Source organism: Alexandromys fortis, unplaced genomic scaffold (genome assembly GCF_014885135.2).
Source record: "Alexandromys fortis isolate MF-2015 unplaced genomic scaffold, M_Fortis_MF-2015_v1.1 scaffold_9, whole genome shotgun sequence".
NCBI classification, from domain to species: domain Eukaryota; kingdom Metazoa; phylum Chordata; class Mammalia; order Rodentia; family Cricetidae; genus Alexandromys; species Alexandromys fortis.
Genome location: NW_026067892.1, coordinates 20,223,347 through 20,250,741, shown reverse-complemented (window position 1 = coordinate 20,250,741; position 27,395 = coordinate 20,223,347). Strand labels below are relative to the sequence as shown.

General features: G+C 50.0%; 2 protein-coding genes across 4 annotated transcripts in view; one reads left to right on the top strand and one right to left on the bottom strand.

Annotated features, from left to right (window-relative positions):
• Window positions 1-26,280, top strand: Psap (prosaposin). 2 transcript variants are annotated; one of them, XM_050137956.1, is made up of 14 exons: window positions 1-150; window positions 14,482-14,615; window positions 15,400-15,474; window positions 16,470-16,595; window positions 17,681-17,881; window positions 18,169-18,312; window positions 19,222-19,278; window positions 22,247-22,378; window positions 23,484-23,564; window positions 23,801-24,062; window positions 24,137-24,291; window positions 24,477-24,557; window positions 24,733-24,840; window positions 25,337-26,280. In XM_050137956.1, the coding sequence occupies exons 1-14, from the start codon at window positions 111-113 to the stop codon at window positions 25,370-25,372; spliced, it is 1,632 nt and encodes a 543-aa protein (XP_049993913.1). In that variant the 5' UTR covers window positions 1-110; the 3' UTR covers window positions 25,373-26,280. The 2 variants fall into 2 exon arrangements, with proteins under 2 accessions (XP_049993913.1, XP_049993919.1); XM_050137962.1 differs by lacking the exon at window positions 17,681-17,881.
• LOC126498939 (cadherin-23) overlaps window positions 25,434-27,395 on the bottom strand; it is a 71,232-nt gene continuing 69,270 nt past the window's right edge. For both annotated transcript variants that reach the window (XM_050137953.1, XM_050137946.1), the window contains one exon: window positions 25,434-27,395. In XM_050137953.1, coding sequence (XP_049993910.1) covers window positions 27,069-27,395 — 327 coding nt within the window. In that variant the 3' untranslated portion in view covers window positions 25,434-27,068.

The window sequence follows — 27,395 nt, the reverse complement described above, 5'->3', positions numbered from 1 at the left end:
GCGGGGCCCGCGCCTGCGCACTGGCGTCCGCGTCGGGGCTGGGGGGGTAGGTTTATAGCCGCCCGATCAGCTGACGATCTGCATTGCAGCCTGCGGAGTGCAGCGGCGCCATGTACGCTCTCGCCGTCTTCGCGAGCCTTCTGGTCGCCGGTGAGCTTCGGGGGTACTCGGTCTGGTGGAGAGGGACGCTGTAGTGTGTCCCCTGGGTCCCGGTTGCAGGGCAGCCCGGCCGAAACGGGCCTCGCCCTCCGCTCGCTTTCCGGGACGCGCTTGGCGAGGCCGCACAGTGCGCAAGCGCGGGCCGGGGCCCGTGTCTGAGGGGACCTGGTCCCGACTCCCTGAAAACTCGAGTGGGCAGATGGGGGAGGTGGCGTGTCCCTTGTGTGTGTGTGTGTGCGCGCGCGCAGGCTTTTGGCCAAGGCCTTGCAGGTGGCCTCGCTTCTCCCTGGGGTGGGTGGGAGAGGGTGGGAATCGGGGTGGCCTCTCCCTTCCCCCACCGCCTTGTCCCTGTCCTGGCGCTTGTGAGCGACAAGGCCTGAAGCCTGGTTCTGTAGGCCAGGTTGGCTCGTGACCTCTGCCTTAGACTGCACGGTGTGGGGGTTGCAAGAAGCTCCTGTGTGTCTGCTTTTGTCTGTGTTTGACATGTGTGTGAATTCCGGAGCGTAGTCGGTCTTGGGGGGAGTTGTGTGGTCCCCATTGCATTGAACCTCATATTTTTGCTGTTTGATCTGGCGAAACCATTGGCCAGCCTTTATTTTGTTGTGTGAGAGCTGGACACAGAAGTTGGGTTTCTAAAATAATACCGATGCTTTTGTTAAAAAGCACTGCAGGTTACCATGGCAGCGCCAAGGGCCCCACTGCATCACCTTGATTCTAGGTGAGGCCACCTGGTTCGCTGTGGCGGATCTTTCCCTTACGTCTTGCCTTACGTCTGGCCTCATTTCATGCACAGACAGCTATGAATTGAGATTTTAATCCCTACAGAGGGGATCCTCTCAAATTGGCATTTTCCACCAAAGGAAGTAAACAACTATAGCCCCCAACTACAGGGTCTGCTTATTTGTAACCAGTCAGTGGAGGAGGGGGCTCTTTCTAAGACAGGGTCTGGCTAAGTACCCCAAAGTGGCTTTAAACTTTTCTTGGGGACGACGGTGTCTTATGTAGCCCATGCTGGCCTTGAAGTTGCTATACAGCTTGAGGATTACATTGAACTCCTGATCCTCCTGCCTCCAACTAAATGAAGGGGAATTACCTGTGCTTAAAAGAATAAAGTATTGATCGGGTTAGGGTAGTGAACACTTGTGATCTCAGCATTTGGAAGGCTGAGATGGGAGGGTCTTGAATTAGAGGCTAGCCTGCACTACACAAATTTCGAGGCTAGTCTGGGCTATGTATTGAGATTGTGTTGCAAGAAAATGAAAAGAAATGCATTTGCTCTTGTTGGCATTGAGTCATCCCATCCCTCGTGAGTTCTGATTCACCCACACCACCAAAAACAGACTTCTTTTTTTCTCTTTCTGCAGTGTGGGGCATTGTGACTTGGACCCTCTGACCAAGTCACTACAGCCCTTAATTGTTTTCCTTGGAAAACTAAAATCTATTGCTAATGCATATGTAGTTCACCTGCCCTGGTTAACTAGGTCCTGTTTTCACTGAGCGCTCAGGTTTGAAGGGCCTTGGTCTAACTGCCGGCCCTTCCGGTAAGCCAAGGTCACACTGATAACTGGAAGAATGCTAGCTTGTCTTGAGTACTCTCCACCACCGAGTTGTTGGTAAAGTCCGGGGTGACTCTTGCCCTTGTGTGCTCCCTGAGGCTCTCGGGGCCTGTGGGTTCAGTGTGGCACTACTGTAGTGCAGGGTGCCAATCAGGCTCTGGAGAGAGTTCTTGGCTTGCGCTCTAATTATATCCTGAGTGGTTAGTGTTGCAGGTCCTGTCCAATCTTCACAAAAGCCTGGGGCTACCGACGCCTGTACCGAAGCCTATTTTGGGCTACTCTTCACCACCCATCCAGCTTTCCTGCCTTTCCCACCTAGACAGAAAGTAGAGATGTGCTAAAAGAATTGAAGGCCAGTTTAACCTCTTCATAGGGAATGAGGACAGGTGCCCAGACTTAAGCTGTAGGCTGTTGTCTGGAGGATGTGAGACTGTCTCTTTACATGTTCCATTAGCAGGACTGCTCAGATACCACAGCAGGTACTCAATGTTAGGCCTGACCTCAGTTCCATTTTCAGGCTCTACATGGTTGAGGGAGAGTGAGCCCTGACTCCTACTGGTTTTCTTTGATGTCAGTCTCCAGAGCACAGGTGCACATGCATCGCGCGCACACACACAAACACACAATTTTTAAAAATATATAAAGAATAAAAACCAAACCAAACCCTGTGCTGGCTGTAATTTTCATGCATTTGCTCTCCAGAATGGTGACACGGTGCCAGGGTCAGCCTAACCAGCACGGGGGCATCATTAGCTGTCTGCAGTGGCAGCCCCTGAATCCGCTCGTGCTGTGTCTGGGCCTGCTTGTAGGAAACAGCTCTGCTCCCTCCAGTGTCCAGGAATCTTAGTGTCAGGATGTGCAGTTGGGGGTTGCTCCAATGGGGACAGGTGGGTTGGGGTTGGTGAGCAAGGTGCTGGCAGGGGAGAGATGCTCTCGCCAAAGCTGCCATTGCCGCTGTCACTTGGGCTGTGGCTAACCCCTTAGTGTCTGTATACACAGAGGCTGTGTATTGTAGCTTAGCCTGCTTAAGTTATAAGTAACAACAGGAACCCCCAGTTTCACCTGCTGATTATGCCGAGTAAATCCTGTTTAGCAAAAGGTAGCTTTTTTTTTTTTTTTTTTTTAAAGGCAGGTTCCTGCTTGTAGCCTACTGTGCAGCACAGGTTAACCTTGAACGTAATCCTCCTGTTTCACAGGCCGGAGTGCTGGCTGGAATTACAGGTGTGAGCCACCATGGCTAGCCTCTGTCAGTTTTGTGTTTGGGTGTGTGTTTGGGTGGTGTGAGGGTATACATGCCTCTTCAGGGCCAGGGAGGCCGACAGGCACACTTTCTCATACTTCTTTATCCCCTAGAGTCCAGGTCTCTCGCTGAACCTGAGAGCTCAGCTGGCAGCCAGCAAAGCCCCAGGCATCCTCTGTGTCCATCCCCACAGTGCTTAGGTGAGAGTGTGTGACCACGCTCGGTTTATGTGGGTGCTGGGGATCTGAACTTAGGCCCTGGGGCTTGTGCAGCAGAACTGCTGAGCTGTCTCCCCAGCCCATCTTGTCAAGTTTTTGGCGTATATTTGACAGGTTGTTCTGAAGTCTATTGGCTTTGAGTTGGAGGGAATTGTCTAGCTCAGGGAAGGGGAACCTAGCCTGTATTTTTACTTTCACTCAAGGGCCTTAGAAGCCTGGCAAGCACCCTAGACTCTTAACCCTAGGCCTCTATTTTCTTATGTAAAACTGGAATGTCCAAGCTATTGGCAGGATCTGAAATGGACAGGAAGAGGAAGGGCAGGTTGTTGCTCTGTAGGGTTGGGACACTACTGGGAAGTCCCTGCTGCTTTTTTTTTTTTTTTTTTGGAAGTGGGCTGTTGACTCTAGAGTATTCCTCCATTGCAGGAAGTTACAGATCTGATCCCCCCCCCCCCACACACACACACAACTGAGGGTTGAACTCAGGGCTTCTTCTCTTGTCCTAGGTATTCTGGATTTGCTTAGAAAAAGAAAGAATGGGCAAGATCACTGATTGCATTGGCCCGCCTGCTTGTTTTTGTTTTTGGTCCTGGGGGACTGAATTCAGGACTTTGCAAGTTAAGCACCTACTCTCCCATTGAGCCACAACACCTCCAGCTCAATTTTTTTAAAGGTTTATTTCATGTGTGTGGGTATTTTGCCTGCATGTATATGCATGTCCCCTGGAACTGGAGTTATAGACACTTCTGAGCTACCAAGTGGATGCTGAGAATTCAACCCCGGTCCTCTCTCTCGAGATGCAGCTAGTGCTCTTAACCTCTCAGCCATCCTTCCCACCCCCTCCAGCTCAATGTTAATTAAAAAAATCTTTTTTTGAGACAGGGTTTTATTATTGCCCTGGAACTCACGATGTAGACCAGGTTCTCCTTGAACTCACAGAGATTCAGCCCCCTCTGCCTCTGCCTCCTGAGTGCTGAGACTGAAGGCCCCGCTCAGGCCTTGAACTCAGAACCTCCTTTTTGATCTTGATCTGCCTCTGTCTTCTTAGTCCTGAGGTTTTGGGTGTGTATTGATCACTGTGTCTTGTTTCAAATTACACTGTTTTATTTATTAACTTAATTGGTGGCGGCACTAGTGCTGGAAGCCAGTACCTTGTGATTGATTACTAGGCAAGCACTTTACTAGTGAGCTAGATCCCCAGCTGCTCTCCGCTTAAGTCGGTGGGCACAGCAGGGCGTCGTACCATGAGCCTTTAATCACAGCACTTGGGAGGCAGAGGCCAGGTGGATCTCTGAGTTTGAGGCCAATCTGGTCCATGTAGAGTTCCAGGCCAGCCAAGGCTGCATAGAGAGACCCTTTAATTAATCTCAGGAGCACAAGGGCAGAGCTCTTGTGAGTTTGAGTTCATCCTGATCTACATCGTGAAACTTGGTCTCAAAACAAAACCAGCAGTGGTTAAGTGGTTAAGGTGGGGGCGGAGACTTTGACTATTGTAAAAGCACTAGTTACTTTATTTATTCCTTGTTTTTTTCAGATCCAGTGAAGTTCCAGAATAATCCTTTGGAGTCTAGGTTTTTGAGACAGGGTTTTGCCGTCTTGGCTGGCCTGGGATTTGTTACGAAATTGTTGCCGTCTTCCTGCCTCTGCCTCCCAAATTGGGATTATAGGTAGTCCAGGTTGGGTACGGAGCGTAGTGCTATCTCACTGTCAGCACTGTGGCCTTAGGCCAGGTACTTAATGTCCTGATTTCTTCATATGCCACCTGGCATCCACTGTTACTCCCTCGCCGCAGTGCCCCGAGGATTTAATGAATTTCTTTCTGCTGCTCCACACTGACAGCACGGTATCCGGTTGTTTTTTATCCTTGTCCCACCAGCATGGAAACCCTCCTCTGCCCTTGGCTTGGCGATTTCCGTGGTGTCTTTTCATTTCAAGGGTTGCTGTGTAGATTAGCAGCAAATTTAAAAGACTTATTAAGAATGTGTGTTGGGCATAATTATGGAGTTAGGAAAATAAGTAGGGTAGTTAGCCAGAAGCTAGGAGGTAGCGAATCAAGTTTGGCTACCAGGCCAGCCTTTAACGCTCCAGCATCCGTGGATCCCAACTGCTTTTAGAGTAAACACTTGCATCTAGACCTGTTGTCAGTGACTGTGAATCTTGGGGTAAGTCTGTTTTAAGTCCCGAGCCTGGCGTTATTCCCCATACGTAATGTCAGTACGCTGTTGGGATTAATTAATAATCACTACATACAGAAAGCAGGTTCAAAGGCTAGCCGGGAACGATAGTGTCCCACTGCCATCTCCCTGTCTCACTCAGTGCATCCTGTGTCCTTTCTCCCTCTTCTCAGAACCTCACGCATGGAACTATACCCGCAGAGCTACCGTGTTTCCTTTCCCTTCTTTAACAGAAATGGTAGTATGTGCGCTGTCTTTGCTTCTTGGTCTTTTTAGACATGCAGAGAAGTGGGAGGGGAGTGACCAGCTTAAGAAATGGTCTCCTCTGCCAATCACTCTAGCCTGGGTGCCAATCATACACTGACGCAGAACCCTCTGCCCTGTGTGGTCTGTTCATCCATGAGGCAGCATCTCACATTCACCCCGGCTTCTTTGTGCTGCCCAGATTGGTCTGGAAGTATTGGTAATCCTGCCTCAGCAGAGCGAGTCACTTCTGTTTCTAAGGCTTTAGATTTATGAACCAGTTACAGTGGCAGTGCAGCCAGTTCCTGAAACCCTTGACCTAGCTTATTTTATCTACCGCGTGTATGCAATGGTTTGTTTTCAGCTTAAGCAACAGGAATTTATTTCTTATAAATCATTTGCTTCTCCCTGAAGGGATCTCCCTCTGGCTTGCAGTTTGCTTTGCTAATATAGGGAAGGTGGGTTGGGGCTGGGGAAGACATTGACTTACTGACCAGACTGCAGATTTGGCAGATTTTTACCAAGTTCCCCAATAGTCTCATTTCCTATTCCAGTATTCCTGTCCAGTTATCATGTCCCCTAGTTGGTTAAGAGTGGGTAGGTGGCGTTGGTGGTGGTAAGATGGCTCAGATTTGAGTCTGATCCCAAGGACTCATATAGTGGAAGGGGAGACTGACTTGCAAGTTATCTGACCTCCACTCGTCTGCACAGAGAGTAAGTTAAGTTAAATCCTTTTTTTTTTTTTTAAGTGTACGTGACCTTGTGGGTCCTTCCTGGAACATCTTCCCTAAAAATAAGTCCCTCTGTACCTTCATGTCTGCTCAGGTATATGGCTTTAGTGTTCCCACTGCGCTGCCTGAACTAGACTCTCACCCCAAACTTGGCCATGAAACTCTTCTGGCTTAATGGCAAGCTACTGACCGTGTCTGCAGCTTATACCACAGTGCTCGCATTGTCAGGTTACAGTGTGGGCGGGAAAGGATGATGACCGAGGTCAGTGTCAGAAACTGAGTGCTGATAGTGCCAAAGAGGGCCCATGATGGGTCAGCAGGTAAAGGCGCTTGCCACCAAGCCTGCGCTAACCCCTTAGCTTCTGCGTGTGTGCAGTGATGAGAGTCTCTGCATGCACATAGAAATAAACAGATGTGATTAGGGGCTGGAGAGATGGCTCAGTGCTTAAGAGCATTGGCTGCTTTTGCACAGCACCTAAATTTTGATTCCCAGCCCCCATGGGGCAGCTCACCACTGGCTGTAACTCCATTCCTGGGAACTGGGTACTCTTTTTTGGGCTCCACTGGTACTTTTCTCACACATACATATAAGCAAAATAATCCTTACATGTAAGTAAGAATGGTGTTAAATCTCACCTTTTCATTGCTTGGGTCGAACCTAGGGGCTCTCAGATTAGACTGTTAGAGATAGGGTCTTTCTGTGTGGTTATTGCTGACCTCAAACTGATGGCAGTTCTCCTTCAGTTTTTCTCATGCTGGAGTTACAGCTCTCCACCATACCTGGTCTGTCTGCTTCTCTGTCTTGTCTCTCCTGGGGTCCTGCTAAGCAATCAGTCGCCCTCCCCAGGAGAGCTACATTCCCAGCTCTTTTATTTTGAGACAGGGCCTCAGTAAGTGTGGCAGTTTGAACTCCTAGTTCTGTAGCCTTGGCAGGCCTTGGATTTGTGACCTTCTTGCCTCAGCCTTCTGAATAGCTGGGATTATAGGTCAGTGTCCTCATGCTGGGTGTATCCAGTCTTTATCAGGATTAAGTGGAGCAGTTTATGTTCTGACGTTAACATTGAGACATTGTTTCGGGGAGCTGACAAACCCAGTGTGACTCTCTGGGCTCAGATGAAGTATACTTTCACAGTAGTTTGTGGTCAGGCTGGAGGGACACCCCCGCCAATGCCTGTGGGAGATGATTTTTCTGTGGGTCTTAGGACCCAGAGGCAAGATGAACCTGAAAAGGGAACCAGCTATAATTTGGGGAAGTGACATTTCCCCACCCTTCCAGAAACTGGTGGTTCTCTCTGAGCATCAGGGTTTTGATTTGAGTGGGCAGTGCGGGGAGGCCTCTGCGAGCAGACTGAGCAACGCCTGAGAATGGCACCGTGAGACCTGTCATTGTGCGTGCTAATAACAGAAAAAACTAGTTAGAAACCCCAGGACCCCCTTATGTGTAGAAGTTACTGCAGACTCCAGAGAGCTTGTGGATTATTGTTTTAATAATTCCCGTGGATTATTGATTCCGTGTCGCTCCCTTTACCCCTCGGGTGTGTGTGTGTGTGTGTGTGTGTGTGTGTCACTCTGTGTGTTTCTGGGTAAGGAACCAGGGCTTGTGCATGCTAGGCAAGTGCTTAACTACTGAGCTCTGTCCCCTCCCCCACAACCTCGACACCTGGCTGGTGTTATTTAACACACAGCTGCTGCTGTGTTGGGTCTGCTGAGCCACATGTCAGATACTTCTGGAAAAAAGAATTGATGTGAGGAGCTTGCGGTATTATCTTACCCCTCTTTTTGGGGTTTCTGGGACCTGCTTTTTAAGCCTGCACCTTGAACAACTGAGGGGCATGGGCTGCAGCCAGAATATCCAATCCTTCCCGAGGTAACTTTCTACTAAAGGCAGATTGGCTTAGGTCCTCGTGATGGCAGTGGCAGAGCTGAGCAGCCAGCCCGAATGCTGGCCATTCCAGCAGCCTGCCTAAGTTACCAGAGGAGGGCAAAAATGTTAGTTTTCAATCAAAGGAATCCCAGAGTGAAATTGTAGGTGGCTTGCTTGTGTCCGAGAGCTTTGCTCTCTGAGAAGCCACACAGGTCAAGTTCAGATCACAACATTTGTCCATTGGTAGGGTGTGCCTGGTGTGTCATCTCCAGTGAAGCCAGTGCCCAGGCTGCATGGCCTGGTGTGCAGGGGTCCTTGCTGGTGAGTGAGGCTGACTGAGTCTGTTTCCTGACCTGGACTTGCTGGACCAGGAGTGGAGCATTGCCGTGAATGACCAGCTCTCCTGAGGTTCTAGAACCGCACTGCTGTGCCTCTGGGTGGGCCTGCCTCCTCTCTCTTCTCCTCTGGCCTGAGCCTGGGCTGTCCTTCAGGACAGGGTGTGGTGATCTTATCTAAGTATCTGGAAGTCTCCTCAGCACCTGCTGTGTGACCACTTGAGGAAGAACCTTGTCAGAATTGGTTTCTTTGGAGCTGAGGTCTCATAAAGCCTGGATGGGCAACACACAGTAAAGCTCTGGAAGCGGACTCTGTAAGGAGACAATTACACGTCATGCCAGTGAAGGCCTCTGGAAGCCTAGCTGAGTGGGGAGACAGGCACTGCAGTGTATCCACTTCCCTGAGAAGTGTCCCCAAAGGGAACCTAGGGCAACACTGGGTCTCCTATTCGTTTCTAAGCAACTTAGCTGTTGCCGTGGTGATGCATCCCCAGGCACTAGATGCAGTAAGCTGTGGAATGCAGTTGCTCAGGCAGCCTGAGCATTTTCCTTTTACTCTTTTGGTAACCAGATTCAAATGACATTAGCACAGGTTACATTAATTGTTAAAAGGAAGGGCACAAGGATGGTCAAAATATAGAGGCTATTCAACGAACAACAGGTAGGTGCATATTCTAGGCAAGATGGTTGCATTGTATCCATGGTTTGCAGAGCCCCCATGGAGGCATGTCTGATGAGTGACAGACTTGTGTGGGGATGTTCTGGTAAACAGCGGCTGATGAGCATGTGCATCAGTAGGGTTTAGTTTTGACCGCAGCAAACAGACCTAGAATTAGAGCTGCTGCAGCCTGGTAGAAGGGTGCACCAGTCATTGCTCGGAGCCTGGTGGTCCAGCTCTGGCTCTCCTAGGAGAGACCTCTGAAACAGACCCTCAGCTTCACGCTTTGCATCCTTGTGGTCTGGCCTTTTTTTCGTTCATGTTCCAAGATGGCTGATGAGGTTCTAGCCAGTGTGACTAAGTTTCATGGAAGATGTAATGGCCCCTTCAGACCCTGCTGCAGAGGAGATTGCATAGTCTCTCATTCTGGCATCGGTGTGCTAAGCTAGGCATCCATGCTGGTTGCATGAGAGAAGGGAGATGGATGTGGGGAATGGCTCATCTTCTGTACAGGATATCAGCTGTTTAACCAGTTGTAAGGGTTATTCTGATCTAAAAAATAACCTGAGGAAAAATAGTTTCATGCTGAATTGTAAACACTAGAACATGAACAACTTTTCTGTTGGTTCTCCCCCTTGTTCTTCCCCCCATGGTTTATAGTTGGCCACATAGATCTCAGAATTTTCCAGGCACCAGAGACCCTGTGTGCTCCCTAATTTCATCTTCACAGAGGCTCTGAGATGGTTTCTATCTTTGCAGATGATTGACATGAGTAAGTTATCAGGGTTAATATACAGCCAGGCTGGGGGTTCGATCCTGGTTGGTCTCGGCTGTAGTCCTTGCCCTTTGAGAAGAGAAGGCTGTGAGAAGTAGGGCAAATGTTTATACATGTGATGTGTTGTCGGACTGGGTGATGACTCAGCAGGCATGAGGACCTGAGTTTGATCCCTAGAACCCACAAGCCACATAAAATGGTGTCTAACCCCAGCACCGGGGAGGCAGAGACAGGTGGATCCTGGGGCTTTCTGGTCAGTTGTGGTGATGTAATATGTGGTCCTATTGAGATCCCATGTCAAAAGACTAGGTGGATGGCTCCTGAGGAATATCACTTAAGATTGAGCTCTACACATACATGCATGTACACTTGTGACATGCACATACATGTGCACAGAATAAAGAATAAGTTCCAGGTATGTGTTCCAGACAATGAGTCTGGTGTAGGGAGTTCCTCGGAGGGTAATTAGCTGGTGGCTACTGCCCAGTGTTACAGTTCACAATGCATTGTAGCCGCAGTGTTTGCTCCTCGCATGGCTCTCCTTGTTCTGACTTGTGCAGAACTTGTTTAGCTCCTAGAGAAACCAGAACTGTTTCCTCGGCTCCTGGCAGGTGTCCTGGGGCTCACTCCCCTTGCTTGACTCCTGGGACTTGGGGTCAGTGACTAACAGCCTCTGAGATGGTTGGCCTACAGCTGTCCAGGTCTCTGCTCTCCCATGTCCCTGATAAATGTCCAGTGGACCGAGAGAACAGCTTCTGTCCAGCTGTGTGATGTGAGCCCTCTGTTCTCATCAGGAGAGTGGGTCTCCAGGAGGTCCTGCTGCTGTCAGAGCTGCAGGTGATTACAGTGGCACCCACTGTTGTGTGACGGCACATGTTTTATAGGTGTCAGGTAATGCTTGCAGCTCCCTTGAAGCAGGTCTAGTAACACCCCACGTGCAGACTTGAGGAGGCCAAGCTCTCCAGGGCACATGACTAGAAGTGAGCTCCAGTGCAAGGCCACGCCAGCCAGGCTGGGATGCGCTGCGGGTGACAGTTCCTGAGGGATGAGGGTGGTGGTTGTGGTGAGCTCTGGCAGTTAGGGTGTTTGTGTATGATAAGATCATCTTGACTCTTCAGTCGCCTGACATCAGAAGCTTTGGTTTAATGGTGCACACACAAGCTTGGGAGAACAGTAGTTTGCACAGGAAGTCGCAGAGCTAGACCGGGAGGCGGGTCATGTTCTGTGCCATGTCTAAATTAATTCAGTGCATGGGATGAATCCAAGGAATCCTGGTCTGAAGCTTTAAATCCTTCAAGATATTTCAAGAGTGCCCAGGCCACACAGGACTCTGAGCAATCCTTGCCTCCCAGCCTTATGATTTATTTGTATATATAGGGTGGAGTGTGTACATGTACCGTGGTGTGAGTGTGGAGGTCAGAGGTCAACTTGTGGGGGTTCTTCCTGTCACACAGGTCCCAGGGATCTGACTCAGGTTGCCAGGCTTGGCAGCACACATGTCTTGTCCATTGAGCCATCTTGTTAATTCATTTTATTTTGTAGACAGGATCTTGTTAAATACCAATTGACTTCCATAATCCCCCTGTCTCAGCCTGTCATGCTGGACTTCACCTAACTTCTGAGTGTCTCTTAAAGAATAAAAACACCTTCCCCAGCCCCACCCCCACATTTATTTGTGTGTAGACACACATACCACATGTGCAAATTGTGTCAGTTTTTTTACCATGTGGGATCCAGGGGTCGAACTTAGGTCATCAGGCTTGGCAGTGAGTACCTTTACCCACTGAGCCGTCTCACCAGCTCTCTGGGAGTGTTTTGAGCCTGGCATCAGGCCAGACTCCCATCAGCCATTCTTAATACCATATGATTCTGTTGATATCTGGTTTTATTGTAGATTATTTTATTATTAAGTTGTTTGTCAGAACTGGAAATTGAGCCTGGCTCCCAGCTATACTAGGCAAGCACTCTGTTTGCCATTGCGCACTATCAACCATCTTAGCCACTTTTTGTTTTGTTTGAGACAAGGTCTCACTATAGCCCTGGCTAGCCAGAGAACCACCTGCCTCCTGGTGCTGGGATTAAAGCTGAAACCAGGTATGGTGGCTTACCTCTTCCCGTCAGCACTAGGGCGGCTGAGGCAGGAAGATGGGAGTTTGAGGCCAGCCTGGGCTACAAATGGAAGCCTTATCTCAGAAGAGTAGTGTGTGTGTGGGGGGGGAGACAACAGTACTCTCCTCTTTCCTCCCCTGAGGACAACTTCTCCAGCCAGGGCTTTGACTCCGGTGCCAGACCCTTGACTTGAAGTATGGTTTAACTTGGGCTTGCTGAGTGTTGTTCATGTCTGTAAGGACATGCATAACAGCAGGTTGAACCAGGACCTGCTAGGAGCTCAGGCAAACAGTCTGAGAACTTTCTTAGAGGTTGTTAACCAACCACCCCAGAGGAAGTTGATTTTAAGGACAAGCTGTGGGAGGCTGAGAATGGAGGCCAAAACATTGCCTGGGAACATATTTTTGGGAAATAACTGAATAGAAAGTGGTTTGGGGTAATTACTTGAAAAGGATTTAGTTTTGATTATGTGTATGTATGTATATGAGTATGGGTGCCCACGGAGGCCAGAAGAGTGAGATCTTCCTGGAGCTGGAGTTATAGGTATTAATTCAGGTCCTTTGCAAGAGCAGTCTGTGTTCTCAACCGCTGAGCCATCTCTCCATCCCCGGGTAATTACTACACTTGGTTATGGATGAATACCCCGGGACTGGGTGTCACTGGGTGTCACGGCAGCCCAGGCCTTCCCTTGGTGTGTCCGTATTGTGTTAGTGGCCCCTCTGCCTTTAATTTCTCAGTGCTCTGGGGTCTGGAAACAGCTCCACTCCCCTGTCATAGGCAGGGCAGCCTCACCTTTTTGAAAGCCACTGTGCATGTCTCTGAGATATTTTCGCTGCTCTTCTCCCATGTGGGTCCTGGAGCCAACCCCCCCCCCCCATTATTTTTGCTCTTTGAGACAAGATCTCAAATAAAACAAGTCGTACAGCTCAGATAAGCCATTCTCCTTCTTCCTCCTCCTTAGTGTGGGTTTGTGGGCATGTCAGCGTGCCTCGGTTTTCTTATTAACTTTCCAGTGAGATGCTCTGCCGTCTGTGTTGTCCCCTTTTCACTTCTGCATCCTCTGGTCTTGTGGTTAAAGTGCAGATGTGAACCTGCTTGTCCTGTGGCCTCACATCCCTAGCCACTGCTGCAATGTTGTTCATAGCGTGGGCTCCTGTCCTGGGACGGGTCGTTGGATAGTGTGCTCAGGGATCAGATAAGATGCTGTTTGTTACCTGGGTCAGTGTTCCTTTCAGACCTCAGCCTCCTGGTCAGAACAGATAGCGTCGTGATAGAGCATGGTTTCTATGTCAAGTTCCTAGAGGGCAAGGCAACAGGGTTTGTCTGTGGCTTGGGCTTGTGATGGCAGTCGTTCAGCAGGTCCCTGGTGACGGTGGGGGAAATAGGCAGTGCAAGCAGTCAGCTGTCCCACCAGCCCTGCCTTCCTGGTCTACTAGCATTTGAGCTTGCCGGCTTCCGGTTCCCCATGTGCCTGCCACTGTGCAGTCCTTTACCTAGAGACCCAGTTGGTACCTTCCTTTCCTCACTGGGGAGCACCAGACCATGTATTCTTTTGTTTGGGAACATTGTTTGCCTAGACTAGTAGCCTAGACTGGTCTGGAACCCAGGGCAGATCTCAGGTAGTGTGTATAGCTTAGCTTCTAGGAACCCTTTGCCTTATGACCCCCAGTACCCGTTTTCAGCCTGGTTTGGCCTGTGTGCGCGCGTGTGTGCGTGTGCGTGTGCGTGTGCGTGTGTGTGTGTAGGCAGGAGTGCGGGCAGCAGATTCATGGTTCACGTGATAGTTCGAAGAGATGAATGCCATCAGGTGAACCTGCTTCACCTGTTGAGGGAACCTCAGTGAAGCTTGTGGACGCAGTGATATAGCATATCATTCATTCCCTTAGTCTTTAGGAAGAGCCTGCTCATGGATCCGTGTGTTTGTGGAATGTAGGCAGGTGGCTCTCTGTCCAAGGTGAAACGGTGTCCCTGAGGGCTATGGGGTTTTCTTGTTTGACTTAGGCCGAGTATCTCCAAGGTTGGTCCTCGTGCTATCCCATCTTCCTTTGTGTCTGATAAAATCTCTGCATTGATTTTCTTTTTGTTTTGAGATATCTGATTGTGTAGCCCAGGCTGGCCCCAAACTCACCATCCTCTACCTCCGCCTCCTGAGTGCTGGGATTGCTATAATCAGATTTTGATTTTGGGGACTCAAAAACCTGATACTGTTTCTAATAGACAGGACAAATGTGTCCCGTTAGTCCATGACTAAGGACAGGTTCTCTATCTGGCCAGCCATTTGTATGACCCAGTTAGCATTTCATGGGCTAGTGAGGGCCAAGTGACTGCAGCCGACAGGCAGGGCAGGTCCTCAGAGCTGTGGACGTATGTACCAGGCTTGTTGGAAAGGGGCCCATCCTCATATTGTTTCTCCTTTTAGCTCTGACCTCCCCTGTCCAAGACCCGAAGATATGCGCTGGGGGCTCAGCAGTGCTGTGCAGAGACCTGAAGACGGCAGTGGATTGTGGGGCCTTGAAGCACTGCCAGCAGATGGTGTGGAGCAAGCCCACAGCGGTGAGTGCCAGCCTCATACTGCCCTCTGGCCTCTCAGTTCTGGTTCTGTCCTGCGTACCTCAGAGTCCCATCCTTTAGGTATTTTGTCTCTTGGTGGTCCTCCACTCCCTGTGGGCCTTCCTCAGGCCTGCTCCCCTCCCCAGGTGAGGGGCTAGTGGGTTGTGATGCAGGCACACAGACATACCCAGCCTTCATTGTTCATCCCAGGACACTCAAACTCTATCTGCTCACTGTCCCTCATCCCTCAGCCAGGCGGACCACTGACTGCGCCCCCAGACCCTGCTGTAGCGATGCCATTTATTCCCACTGTAACTGTACTAGGGAAGGAAGATGACGATAAATGGAGCATGTTAATGTGGGGCTCTGGGGAGTGGATGGAGATGGGCAGACTTCCCATGTGTTCTTCTTCAGGGACCAAGCACGGAATAATGGGGCTTTTACTGGCTTGTGCTGGGACACGTGGGTGGGACAGGCTCAGTTTGACTTAGTGGAGTTTGGGTTTGAACTTGTCAGGGCTGGTCACCACCCACTTTTAGCAAGAGAAGAAAACTTGATTGAACATTGCCCAATCACCCAGTAGAAAATTGTCGTGTGGCCAGGACTTTCCCTGGATCTCATTTGCTTTCAGTCCTGTTTTGAGTATTGCTTTCTCTTAGCGAGTTTCTGGAACCTGCTGGATGGATAGCGTGGCAGTGATTTAGGGCAGCGCTGTGGGAGTGGGATAGGAGGGGTTCGTTGGGTGATTGTGTTCAGAACTTTCTCTGTTACGTTCTTTTCCTCTTAGAAATCCCTCCCATGTGATATATGCAAAACCGTCGTGACTGAGGCTGGGAACTTGCTGAAGAACAATTCCACTCAGGTGAGCTGCGGTGGAGCAGGGTGGGTGGGCTGTGGCTGGAGGTTGAGTGTCTTTGGGGACACCTGTCTGTGACTCTGGGCTCCAGAGAGGAGTTATTGGCCCAGAGGTGGCAAGCACTGACATGCCGGGCCTTATAGGACTCACTAAATCTGACAGAGTGAGTTTGTTTTGCTCTTAAATGTTTTATTTTTAATTTTTTTTAAAGATTTTTTAAATGTATTTTTCTTACGTGTGTTTTGCCTGCATGTGTATATTTGTGCCATCTATATGCCTGGTGCTCACAGGTCAAAAGAAAGCATAGAACCCCCTGGAACTGGAGCTGCAGGTGGCTGTGAGCCAACATGTGGGTGCTGAGACCCGAACCCCAAACCCAGGTCCTCTCAAGAGCTTTAACTGTTGAGCCATCTCTCCTTTTTATTGATTTATTTTTTTAGGCAGGATGTCACTATGCAGAGAACTATCTGTGTAGAGCAGGCTGCCCTCAAACTAAGATATGCCTGTCTCTGCCTCCTGAGTGCTGGGATTAAAGACTATATAGTACCAGCTGTTGTGTTAAGGCAGAGTCTTATTAGGTAGCCCAGGCTTTACTTAAACTTTGAACTTGCTGTCTTTTGCCTTAGCTGTCTGAGTGTTGGAATTGTAGGAATATACCACCACAGCCAGCTCTAACACCATCAATTGTCGGTGTACATATGATGTGTGGGTTTGCTCATCTATGTGGGCTGCTGTTGACTCTGGGTGTCTACCTCTATCTCTCTTCCTTTTTCACTAAAAACGGGCTTGTCATTTCAGCTAGAATGTCTGGCCAGCTGCCCCTTGGGATCTGCCTGTTTTTATACGCATACATATTCCCTGCCTTCCCAGCACTGGGTTTGAGGTGTACTTGCCAACTCTGACTTTTATGTATATGGATACTGAGGATCTAAACTCAGGCCTTCATGATTGTTGCTGGTCACCGATGAAGGACCTTTTGCCTGTGCTGTGTCCCCTTGTAGGAGGAGATCCTTCGTTACCTGGAGAAGACCTGTGAATGGATCCATGACTCCAGCCTGTCGACCTCGTGCAAGGAGGCAGTTGATTCTTACCTGCCCGTCGTCCTGGACATGATTAAGGGGGAGATGGTAGGTGATCGGGGAGGGTCCAGAGCAGAGGTGCTGAAAAGGGAAGTGAGTTCATGGCTTTGCTTGTCTCCTGCAGCTTTTGACAGGGCTCCTTGCCTGGAGTAGCTGCGGCATGGTGGCTTTCCTGTCTGCTTTGCTGGGGCCAGGGTGCCTTGAACTCTCACATGCTTTCGATAGATAGAAGAAATCAGTAATTCTTGTCAGGCCTCTTTCTAGAGCAAGCTCAGGGCTTCACCTCTGTGCGTGTAGACTTGAGGAGTAATCCTGGGGATGCAGTGTGGGAGCAGCTGCTGAGGTGCTCACTTGTCACAGCACGTGTGTGTGCCCAAGCTGGATGCCAGAAACGTGGGTCAGCAGTGAACCAGGAGCTAGTTTGTGGAATTTGAAAGGCCTTCACGAAGGAGAGGTGCTGAAGAAGCCAGCCACTGGGGCTAAGAGTGCCAAAGATGGAGCCAAGGTTTTGTGAGGAAGGTGGGCATGCAACACAGAGCCTTCTATGTCTCATGGCAAGATACCCGGGAAGGACATTACAGCGTTCATTACTGGAGGTGTGGTGGGGATAGTGGAGATGGACAGACACACATCGCGTTTTAAAGAATGAATAGACCAGCCATAAGCCTTACTCCTGGAGTGGCAATACAGAGCCTGCAGTGTTGGGAACATCTTCTGGGTCTCTGGGGAGTAGGCTGGATGGGATAGAATTGGATGTAAACTGGAGATGTTCCTGAGGTGGTCATGAGCATAGTTACAGTAAGGGATGAGAATCTGAGCCATGTGGAAGGTGTTTGAAACCAGTGGGTTGTGTTAGCATGCAGCTTGTGAGCGGATGGTGACCATTACTCAGTCGCTGGCCTTCCTCTGTCAGTGGCTCATCTTCCTTTACGGAAGAGCTGATAGTGAGCAACAGCGACCTTTTGGGGGTGCGAGGCCTCTGGAGTAGGATCTTTGGTAACCTTCCTATTTGTCCTAGGTACAATGAGTGGTGTGATGTTCTTTTAGTGGACTCGAGGGAGGAACTAACTGGATGGCAGCAGGCTTCTCTTGCTCTGTGGGGCGGGCTTTCAGCTGTCTCTTCTCCATTCCAGAGCAACCCCGGGGAAGTGTGTGCTGCGCTCAACCTGTGCCAGTCTCTCCAGAAGTACTTGGCTGAGCAAAACTACCAGAAACAGCTTGAGTCCAACAAGATCCCAGAGGTGGACATGGCCAGGGTGGTTGCCCCCTTCATGGCCAATGTCCCTCTTCTGCTGTACCCTCAGGATCAGCCCCGCAGCCAGCCCCAACCCAAGGTTAGCTGAAGGCGGGTGGAGTCAGGGTGAGCGTAGTGGGAGCATCATACACAGTGCTAAACAGAACTTCACTGTCTGTCCCTTGACTCTGCAGTTTCTAAAGAGTGGGATATTTTAACTATGCAAAGATGCCTCCCACTTCGGGCCATGCCCCACTGCCAGCCTCATGTAGTACTGATACCAGAACGGGTGGCCCACAGGAGCTGTTAAGCCAGTCATCGGTAGTACTGTGGCCCCGGGTGTGAGATGTGACATTCTCCCAGAGCTTGCTGCTGGTCTCTTTGTAGGTCAACGAGGATGTCTGCCAGGACTGTGTGAAGATGGTGACTGACATCCAGACTGCTGTGAGGACCAATGCCACCTTTGTCCAGGGCTTCGTGGAGCACGTCAAGGAGGAGTGTGACCGCCTGGGGCCAGGCATGGCTGACATGGTGAGCCTCTGGTTCCCACGCGTTGGTTGTGTTCTGGGCTAAGGTGGGAGTGAGTAGTGACTACCGCAGTGGCTCCGAGGGTGAGGTGCTTCGGAGTTTCTCTTTTCTCACTGTCTTAGAGGGGTGTAGATTGATTGTGGGTAGGTGAGTCGGAACTGGAAGAAAATCACTTTGGTAAAGCTGTTTTTTTTTTTTTTTTTTTGTTTTGTTTTCCTTTTCTGTCACCATATATATTAGAAACACTAGAACCATTTTAATTTTTGTTATTTTAAAAAGTAGGGGTGTGTGTGTGTGCGCGCCACAGCATACAAAGACAACCCGTGGAGTTGGTTGTAGGTCCTCAGGGACAGAACTCAGTTTGTCAGGCTTCGTGGCCTTGCCTTTACCTACTGAGTCATCATACCAGCCCTAGAACCTGCTCTTAAAAAGCATGGCTGTGGTCTGTGAATGAGGCTTGTAATTCTTCCAGGAAGTGGGCCACCTGATAGCATCTTGCAGGACAGCAGGCTATTCGGTTCTGTGGCCTCAGAACCCACTTAGTATCTTGAGAGAGGTCCCAAATGGCTTTGGAAGGTTCTTTCCAGTGTTTTGCAGTTGCATTCTCTAGGTTGCTAACAATGGTGACTCTGACCTTGGGGCATTTATAGACAATGGACTCCAAGGTCCATTTTTTTTTTTATAGGAGGTAGAATAACCAAATTGCTATATTAGTTAATCTTGAGTAGATGCTTAGATCTATTCTGGGATTTTTTTTTTCCTTGTGAGAGCAGGTCTCTCTGTTGTAGCTCAGGCTGGCCTCAGCCTCTGGTTGCTGGGATTGTAGTCTTGTCGCTGTCCATTTTTAAGTTACCATTCGTCACTGTTGAAAGGCCGTTTGGATGGTGATGAGCTGAACCCTTCTCTCTGCAGTGCAAGAACTACGTTGACCAGTATTCTCAAGTTGCCGTCCAGATGATGATGCACATGGTAGGTGGCCAGGGGCTTCTGGTTGGCATTCTCATGGGGCAGCTCCGTGCTTTAGGATCCTCCCTTTCCACTCGTGGGCTAACGTAAACTCTCTTTGTCCAGCAAACTCCCTACTCATGATCTCAGCCCATCTTCCTGCCAGCAAAGTCTTCCTTAGCTGATGTGACCCTGGACTGCTCTGATAGCTGCCCTAGTTGCCTGGGACCTGCTGGTCTGTGCATGCGTGAGCTGGCCATCAAATTGCTAGTATCTGGCTGAACGCTGTGATCTGTAGGGGTATTGTGGCCTTGCCACTAAACCAGGGTGGGAGGATTCAAAGGGCAGCCTGTGTTCTGTGTCCAGGGAAGTAGGGTCAGTTATAGTTGCTGCTCAATTACCCAGCTCCTGATGGCATCTGATGATGTCCAGGGATTTGTTCATTGCCTGTGAGAGGTGGGAAACATGGGGCATGGGAGACAGACTGTTGGTCAGACCCCAGGGAGCAGGAGTTGGCTCTATTCTAACTGGTAGAGTGGGGGTTGTGCACCTGTCTCAACTCTCACGGACTGCTGTGAGTCTCTCCTATTCATGCTTGAACATAAGCCCTTTCCTACTTTGTGTGTGTTACCACCCAGCTGCTGCACTGACCTGCTCCAGAGCAGTCCTTCTTGCCCAGTGGCTTGTTGATGAGCGTTGCTCATGCCCTGCATAGTAAAAACATCTAAAGACAGCTTATAAAGACCTTCATGGTAAAGATAAACCTTTGATGTGAAGTGACCGGGCGAAGTTCTTCCTTCCGGGCAACTTCAGTCATTTTTTTCATATAGTATGGGGGAAATTTTTTTAAAGCATTTTTAAAAAATTATTAAAAAAATATTAAATTGACTTTTGAAAACAAATCAGTGAAATAATTTTATATGCCATGTTAGTTTTACTTGCCTTTTTTTCCCTAAAAATATTGGGAGGTATCCCTACTGCTGGGATTAAAGGCTTGTACCACCATGCCCAGCTGGTCATTACTCTTGTATTGAGCTACAAAGGACATAATTTATATGACCATTTTCCTGACCTTTGTGGAGTAAAGTATACTGACTTTGGAACGTGAGCTTCTTTATAGCCATGTATATGCACCCATCCCGGTTTGTCACTTAGGATAACTGAAGCTGGAATTTCTAACCAAAGCCCACATATCCACCTTCCAAACTGGCATCTGCCCTGAGCTCATGGAGGCCCTTTCCAGGGGCAGTTTCTACCAGCTGCGTAGCATGGCCTGTTCCTTGAGGACTGGGCTAGCTTCCTATGCCCCATCTTTCCCTACTGCCAGGATGTTGCCCTTCCCTTTATGACATCCTTATGCCTGAGTAACTGCTTGATTGTTGTTTTAATTTTTCTTAACTGTTGTGTCCTTTCCTTTCTCTTATTTTCACCTCCGATTTCCTGTTTTTTTGTTCAACAGCAGGATCAGGTATGTGATGAGATTTTGCTTGTGGTAGTGGTCTGCTGCTTCTAGTTGGCTCTTTTCTTCTGTTTGTTTTTTCTTTTTTTCTTTTGGTCTGGCTTGGTGAGCTCTGACAGGTAGCACGAAGGATCTCCCCATACTAGGCACCCTTCCCCTGAGACTGAGCATTTTGGGTCATGGGGCTTAACTCCCCCTTTTGGAGGGCCAGAGGGTGGTGAAGCTAGCAGGGCCTGTGCTCAGGTCAGCACCAGCACGCATGCTGTTGCCAGGGTAGTGATGGCGATAACTTAGCTTTCTTCGGTGAAGGCACCAGCCCTTCACAGTGGGTGGCATTGCATGACTTTGTGCTGTTTTCCTAATTCCAGAAATGCTTCTGCACGAGCAAACTAGTTGCAGACATGTGGCTTTACTTGCTGGATGGAGAGACTTGTACATGGTCTCTCAATTGTGGCTTCTACCCTTTAAGGATTGGGTCATGGGGCCTCACTGTACAGGTAGCTTGCCATGGGAATCAGTGTTTAGTTCATAGTGGCTAAGACATTGCCCTTTTGGGTCTCTTCTGAATATTGCCTGCAGGCTTTAGGATTTGAGTTTTAGATGGCTGGAAGGCAATTTGAATCTCACAGGAAAGGACTAAAAATTGAAATGCCTGAACTTTTATTTATGCTGCCTCAGAGAGGTGGGCCCCCTAAATCTTGGCACACACCCTCAGCCAAAAAAAGCTTTTGTACCTCTAGTCTCATTCTGACCCCATCTCCTACTCTTAAGGCATGTTAAAGACAGGGACTTTAGGACAGACACATGGCCTTAGTTTTCCAGCATCTGTTGTACAGGTGGACCATACTCTAGCTCTCTGCATCCCTGCTCCCATGCTGGGCCCAGAGCAGAGTGCTGGCTGTAGTTGGTTCACACAATACACAGGGTCTGTATATGGGGCTTGCTTGCTCTGGGCTTTGGCAGTGTGTCGGAATATTCATACATGGTTCTCTGGCTTGGTGTCTAGATGGTGGATGGTGAGGGGATCTCCGTGAATCCCTTGTGACTGGACATGCCTAATCAGCTTGAGTCCTGGGCTCTCACATGTACTGTGTACAGTTGTGAACATAGAAAAAAAAAAAAAAGCCGGCATTTCTTCCCCTTAATGCACTATTTTAAATGGTGCTGCCTCCTCACGTGGTTTTAATTGACACATTGGGCTTTCTGTGAGATCCTGGGCCTCGTAGTTCCCTCTAGAGAGCTTACCTCGGACAGTGAGCTGGGACAAGTATGTAGCCCAGCCATCCTTGGGGGTACAAAACATGCTAAAAGGCTATCTTATGGTAGCCTTGAGTAGAGCAGCAGAGGCTGAGGGCCGCTTCCTCCAGGTGGAGCTGGTGTCCGGGCACTGCCCTCTTGGATTGAATCTGAAAGCTCAGCCTGTGAGGGGCAGGAGTCAGCTTTCTGCCAGGGTCTTAGCATCCTGACCTTGGTGTCTAAGGAGGGGTTGGAGGGTAGCAGGCACAGGCTGGCTGACAGTGACTCTTTCTTCAGCAACCCAAGGAAATTTGCGCTCTGGTTGGCTTCTGTGATGAGGTCAAGAAAGTACCAATGAAGACTTTGGTCCCTGCCAGCGAGGCCATGAAGAACACCTTCCCTGCCCTGGAACTGATGGACTCCTATGAGGTACCTTCAATCACTGCTGTGTGCTCCCAGAGCCCGTACCCTCCCCTTCCTCATTGTCATGCCCTCTCAGTCGCCAGTCAGGGTAGCAAATGTATTTGAAATTGAGAGCTGGGGGATACTCCTATTTTCAGCTGATTGAGGGCCTGGCTCCCAGCTAACCGTTTCACGTGTGCTTTCTGGGTCCTGTCTTCAGAGCCACAGTATAAACTGGAGGCTCCCCAAACACATGCCCTGGGGTAGAAGCCTCTTTGGACTTGTTGCCCGTGTGTGTATGTACACAGGCAATATTGTGTCCTTAGAACCCTTCCTTGGCCGGGGTACCCTGCTTCATACCATAAGTCTGCATTGAATATGACCTGACACCTTCACACACAGCACGTACATGCTCTTCTGATCCAGGAATACCTATGTTGTCTGGCCACCAGCTGTTTTCCTGTTCTGTGTCCTGCACAAACTTCTGGTTCATTGCCACTGTGGCTTCTGGTCCTTAACCGTCCCCTTGTCTTCTCCTGCACACAGACTCCTTTGGTTCTAGATCACCCATGGCATCTGGCCACCATCTGTTCCCCGTCCTGCCTCCTCTGTGTCAATGTGTGGCCACAGGAGAGATGGCAAAGCATCTAGAGTAAGGGAATTGTCTGGGTACCACTTCCTCCCCTTTCCCAGAAAGAAGGCAGTCATCTGAATTAAGAATTCTAGGCTTTGGAATAAGAGCCTGTTGGACAGCAGAGATGAAACTCAGCAGGTGCAGAGGCCCCTGCCATCACTATATTACCAGAGGTGGATTCTGGAAATCAAGAGCTGACGTTGACTTCTAAATAGGCAGACACCAAATCTGTTCTACACTGCCATCTAATTCTCCCACCTGAACATAGTATACAGAGTGATGAAGTGTCCAGGGGAAGTGTTCCAGGAAGAAAAGGGCTGCTGTGTGGTTTTGGGGGTAGAGGGGTTTCCCCACCCTGTAGCTAGAGCATTGTACTGAAGAACCCATCATCACTTTGCATTGGGTAGGCAGTGGCCATTGTTGAGGTTTGCCATTCTGTGGCAGGAACACGCCTCAGGAGGTTAAGTCCCAGCCTTAAAACATTCTCTCTCTTCACAGGCTCAAAACATTATTTTCTGCAAGGCTTGTCATTTTGTGATGGAGAAGTTGTCTACACTAGTGGCTAACAATGCCACTGAGGTATGTTTCCCTCTTGCGTGGGGTCCACTTGCTGTATTCGAGTCAGAAGGTGCCCATGGGACATGATCTCCTGACAAATGCACATCCCAGTACCCAGGAGGGAGGCTTCCAGCAACCTGTGCATTAGCCATTGTGCTCCAGGGGAGGGATCCCACCGTTGGTCCGTTCCCTGGTGGGTCTAGGGTCTCGTCTTCCTCGCTAGGTCCAGTCTGATGCCATCCTTTCATCTGTTGCAGGGACTAATAATTCAAGCTGTGGGCAAAGCCTGCACACTGCTCCCCGCTCCCTCTTCCACCAAGTGCACGGAGGTGGTGGCAACATTCGGCCCCTCTCTGCTGGACATCCTTCTGCGTCAGATGAGCTCGAGCTTTGTGTGTGGTGCGATCCACCTGTGTTCCGGCAACCCTGATTCAGTGGAGACACTTGAACAGCCCGCAGTGCCCATTGTGCCTGCACTGTCTAAACAGCCCGAATTGCCCAAACAACCTGCTTTGCGCGGTAGGTCCAGGGCACATAGAGGGGAAAGAGGGCCAAGGAGGACTCCAATACTGAGCCCTGTGTCCTTTGTGTAGCACATGTACCTCAGAAGACCGGTGGGTTCTGTGAGGTGTGCAAGAAACTGGTCACCTATTTGGAACACAACCTGGAGAAAAACAGCACCAAGGAGGAGATACTGGCTGCACTTGAGAAGGGCTGCAGCTTTCTGCCTGACCCTTACCAGAAGGAGGTATGGGCGTGGCTGTTCACTAATGTCCCAGTCAATGTCCTTTCCCTCTAACTGCAGGGGGTCCTGTGTTCTCTAGGCTTGAGGCTGGGAGGCAGCAAAGAACCTAGGTTCGTGAGGTCAGTCCCCCAGAATGTCTAGCTGCATGGATACAGCCAAATCCCAACCCATGTCCCTTTCCTTGGCAGTGTGATGACTTTGTGGCTGAATATGAGCCCCTATTGGTGGAAATCTTGGTGCAAGTGATGGATCCTTCCTTTGTGTGTTCGGTAAGCCTCACCGGGAGCCTGGCCCTGTAGCAGCATGGATGTTGTCTAGCAGGGGTGGAATGGGGTCAGGGAGAAAGATAGCCAGGCTGCTGTCAGATTCTGGGACTTCTTTAATCTCAGCCCTGAAGGGGCTTGGCCAGGCAGCTCATTTTCTTCTTTTGTGCTTTATCAACAGAAAATTGGGGCTTGCCCTTCTGCCACTAAACTGCTGCTGGGAACTGAGAAGTGTGTCTGGGGCCCGAGCTACTGGTGTCAGAACATGGAGACTGCAGCCCGGTGCAATGTGAGTGTCCTAGACTGCCCTCTGGAGAGCCACAGCCCTCACTGTTCTTGTCAAGGGGTGGATACGTGGGTACTTACGTGACATGGTAGCAGTCAGAGAATAAGTTTGTGGAGTTATCTTCTTCCTCCATGGTGTAGTCCCAGGGATCAGGCTGTGCGTGGCAATGTGTTCTTACCCACCGAGCCATCAGTGTCCCCTAGTAATGTTTCTCCCTTGTTTCACACATGATCACTAGGATTGTACCAAACCTGTAGGACCCAGAGCCTCTGCACAAGTCCTCGTAGGTCCTAAGAGACCCAACATGAGCTTTGACCTAAGGGTACTCCAAAGGTGTTTATGAGCGGGGGTGGGGGTCTGAGGACCACAGGTTCTTTTGATTGTGTCCTAGGTTTTCAGCATCTGTGACTTGAACAAAGTCAGGAGTGATGCTGATTTGCATGTGACCCATGAATGTTTTGTCTTGTGCAGCCTAACCTGTTTCCTTTTCTCCTCCCAGGCTGTCGACCATTGCAAACGCCATGTGTGGAACTAGTTTTCCAGCTTGCAGAAGTGCAGTCTACCTGTGGGTCTAGCATAATGAACACACAGATCTATTTGACTTAATTCTAAATAGGCCCCCCCCCCCCCCGCCCTTTGTCCTTCCTCCATCTTGTAGCATTACTGTCATGTGAGAGGCGCTGACAGCCCCTTTCAGTGTCCCCTTTCTGCTTGAAGGATGAGGACACTCAGGGATCAGCCCTCCAGCTGCCCTTTCACCCGTATACTGGAGGGGGTGGTGAGCCAGAGGGCAGGAGCATCTTCTGAGCCCTGACTTGTGTGGGGATGGGGCTCTTACGGCCACCTCCTACCTTGAAGAGGGAGCTGCTCCCCTTCCTGTGGTACCAAGGAGTTTCTATGGATAATTAGAAACACAGAATAATCAGGTCTTTAGGATGATGAAATTGCCGTTGTCATAGCACAGAGATTTCAGAAGCACCTGCAGGTGGCTTGCTTGGGATGTTGCTGTCTAGGTCAGCCTTACCCCTCTGCTTTCCTGTATTCCCCTGTCTGCCTTGTTTGGGGTTCTGTGGGCTAGGGTGGGGAGGGAAATTGCTGAATGTAACTTGCCCATGTGAGTCTGGCCTTTTTTTGTTGTGTGAGGCCCGGGAAGAGTGTTGTCTGCCCAGCTGTCGCCCTGCACGCCCCTTTGCTACCTTATAGCTCTTGTTGAATTGCCCTTTTGCCACCTCATAGTGGATGAAGCATCTGCCTGGCAGCAGGTGATGAACTGAGGGGTCCCCGTGTAGAGTAGGTACCGTCTGTTGAAGAACTGAAGCTTCTCTCGTGCCTCCGGTTGCCAGGGGACAGCCAGCAGGATGGGCATGTGCAGCTAAAAGGACCTAGATATTAATTTGTTTTGCACTAAAGTTTCTGTGACTTAATAAAGTTCTGTTAACCACATCTGGGCTTGTTTCTTTGACACCTCAGCCAGAGGCATGTGGGTTCTGAGCCCACTGCCCCTTCAGCTCCTAATGGCCACTCCTTGCCAAGAAGCCCCTCCCATCCCCCAGAACCTCATACGTCACCAGAGGCAGTGTATTGCTGGTTCCACGTGAGTTGCTTTTCTTTTTAAACAGAGCATTCCAGAAACTTTCATTGAGTATCAGTTAAACAAAACCTGGAGGAAACCTTGAGGGAATAACTTAATTTAGAAATACACACAAACACTCTATATTCGAAACCCAAGGGGACATCGGTCATGTCTCTCAACTAAGCAGTCAAGAAGACAGGAAGATGGGATGGGTACTGGGTTGCCGACATCAACCTGGTGTGTTCAGGGGCAGGGAGCCACCTGGATGTCCAGCAGGCAGAAGTCCAGTAGGACTTGAACTGAGGCAGGGGTGTGCCAGCAGAGTTGTCACTTCTGTGCAGGACCTCTGCTCCATCGTGGTTGCATAGGGAGGAGCTGCGCTGGTCCTCAGTCTCTGGGGGCTCCCCCAGCGACCCTCCTTACCTTTCTTGTCCTTAGACACTTAGCATTTTTAAAGTTTTCTTAAAAAAATAACCGATTTTATGAAGGTAGAGATCAGATGCTGAACCAGTATCTGGCAGGAGGCCGATCTGAACAGCCGGCCCAGGCTGTCAGGGCCAGCCCAAGGTCGTTCACGAAGGCTGGACTGGGCAGAGAGTTGGCCATGCTCCTGCCCTGGAGGGTAGTGGGGTGGGCTGCTCAGCAGCGAGGCTCTACATCACAGCTCTGTGATTTCCAGGGGGCTCTCCATGATCACGTCTCGAAGCTTGTGCAGAGGGGTGGACTTGGCTGACTCTGTGCGGGCGTTGCGCTCAAAGGCCACTGCCTCTGAGGCTGTCAGAGTCTCCAGCGAGCGGTCCAGCCCCTTCTGGTCATCCTCTGGCAAGCTATTGAGGTCAGTGGCCAGCAGGGTACCTGTGCTGCCGTGCACCATGTGGATTCCGTCCGGGCCCTTGAGCTCCATGGGTGGCTTGTGGCGGAAACGGAGGCTGCCCTGGCTGGGGCTGTGGTCCCCAGGCTCCTCCTCCAGCTCAGTGTGGATCAG

Excerpts from the sequence above, each read along its gene's own strand:
- Psap (XM_050137956.1), top strand. The coding sequence starts at position 111 with ATGTACGCTCTCGCCGTCTTCGCGAGCCTTCTGGTCGCCG. Across the intron at positions 151-14,481 it reads CGCGAGCCTTCTGGTCGCCG|CTCTGACCTCCCCTGTCCAA; the intron begins GTGAGCTTCGGG and ends TTCTCCTTTTAG. Across the intron at positions 24,063-24,136 it reads CAAACAACCTGCTTTGCGCG|CACATGTACCTCAGAAGACC; the intron begins GTAGGTCCAGGG and ends TCCTTTGTGTAG.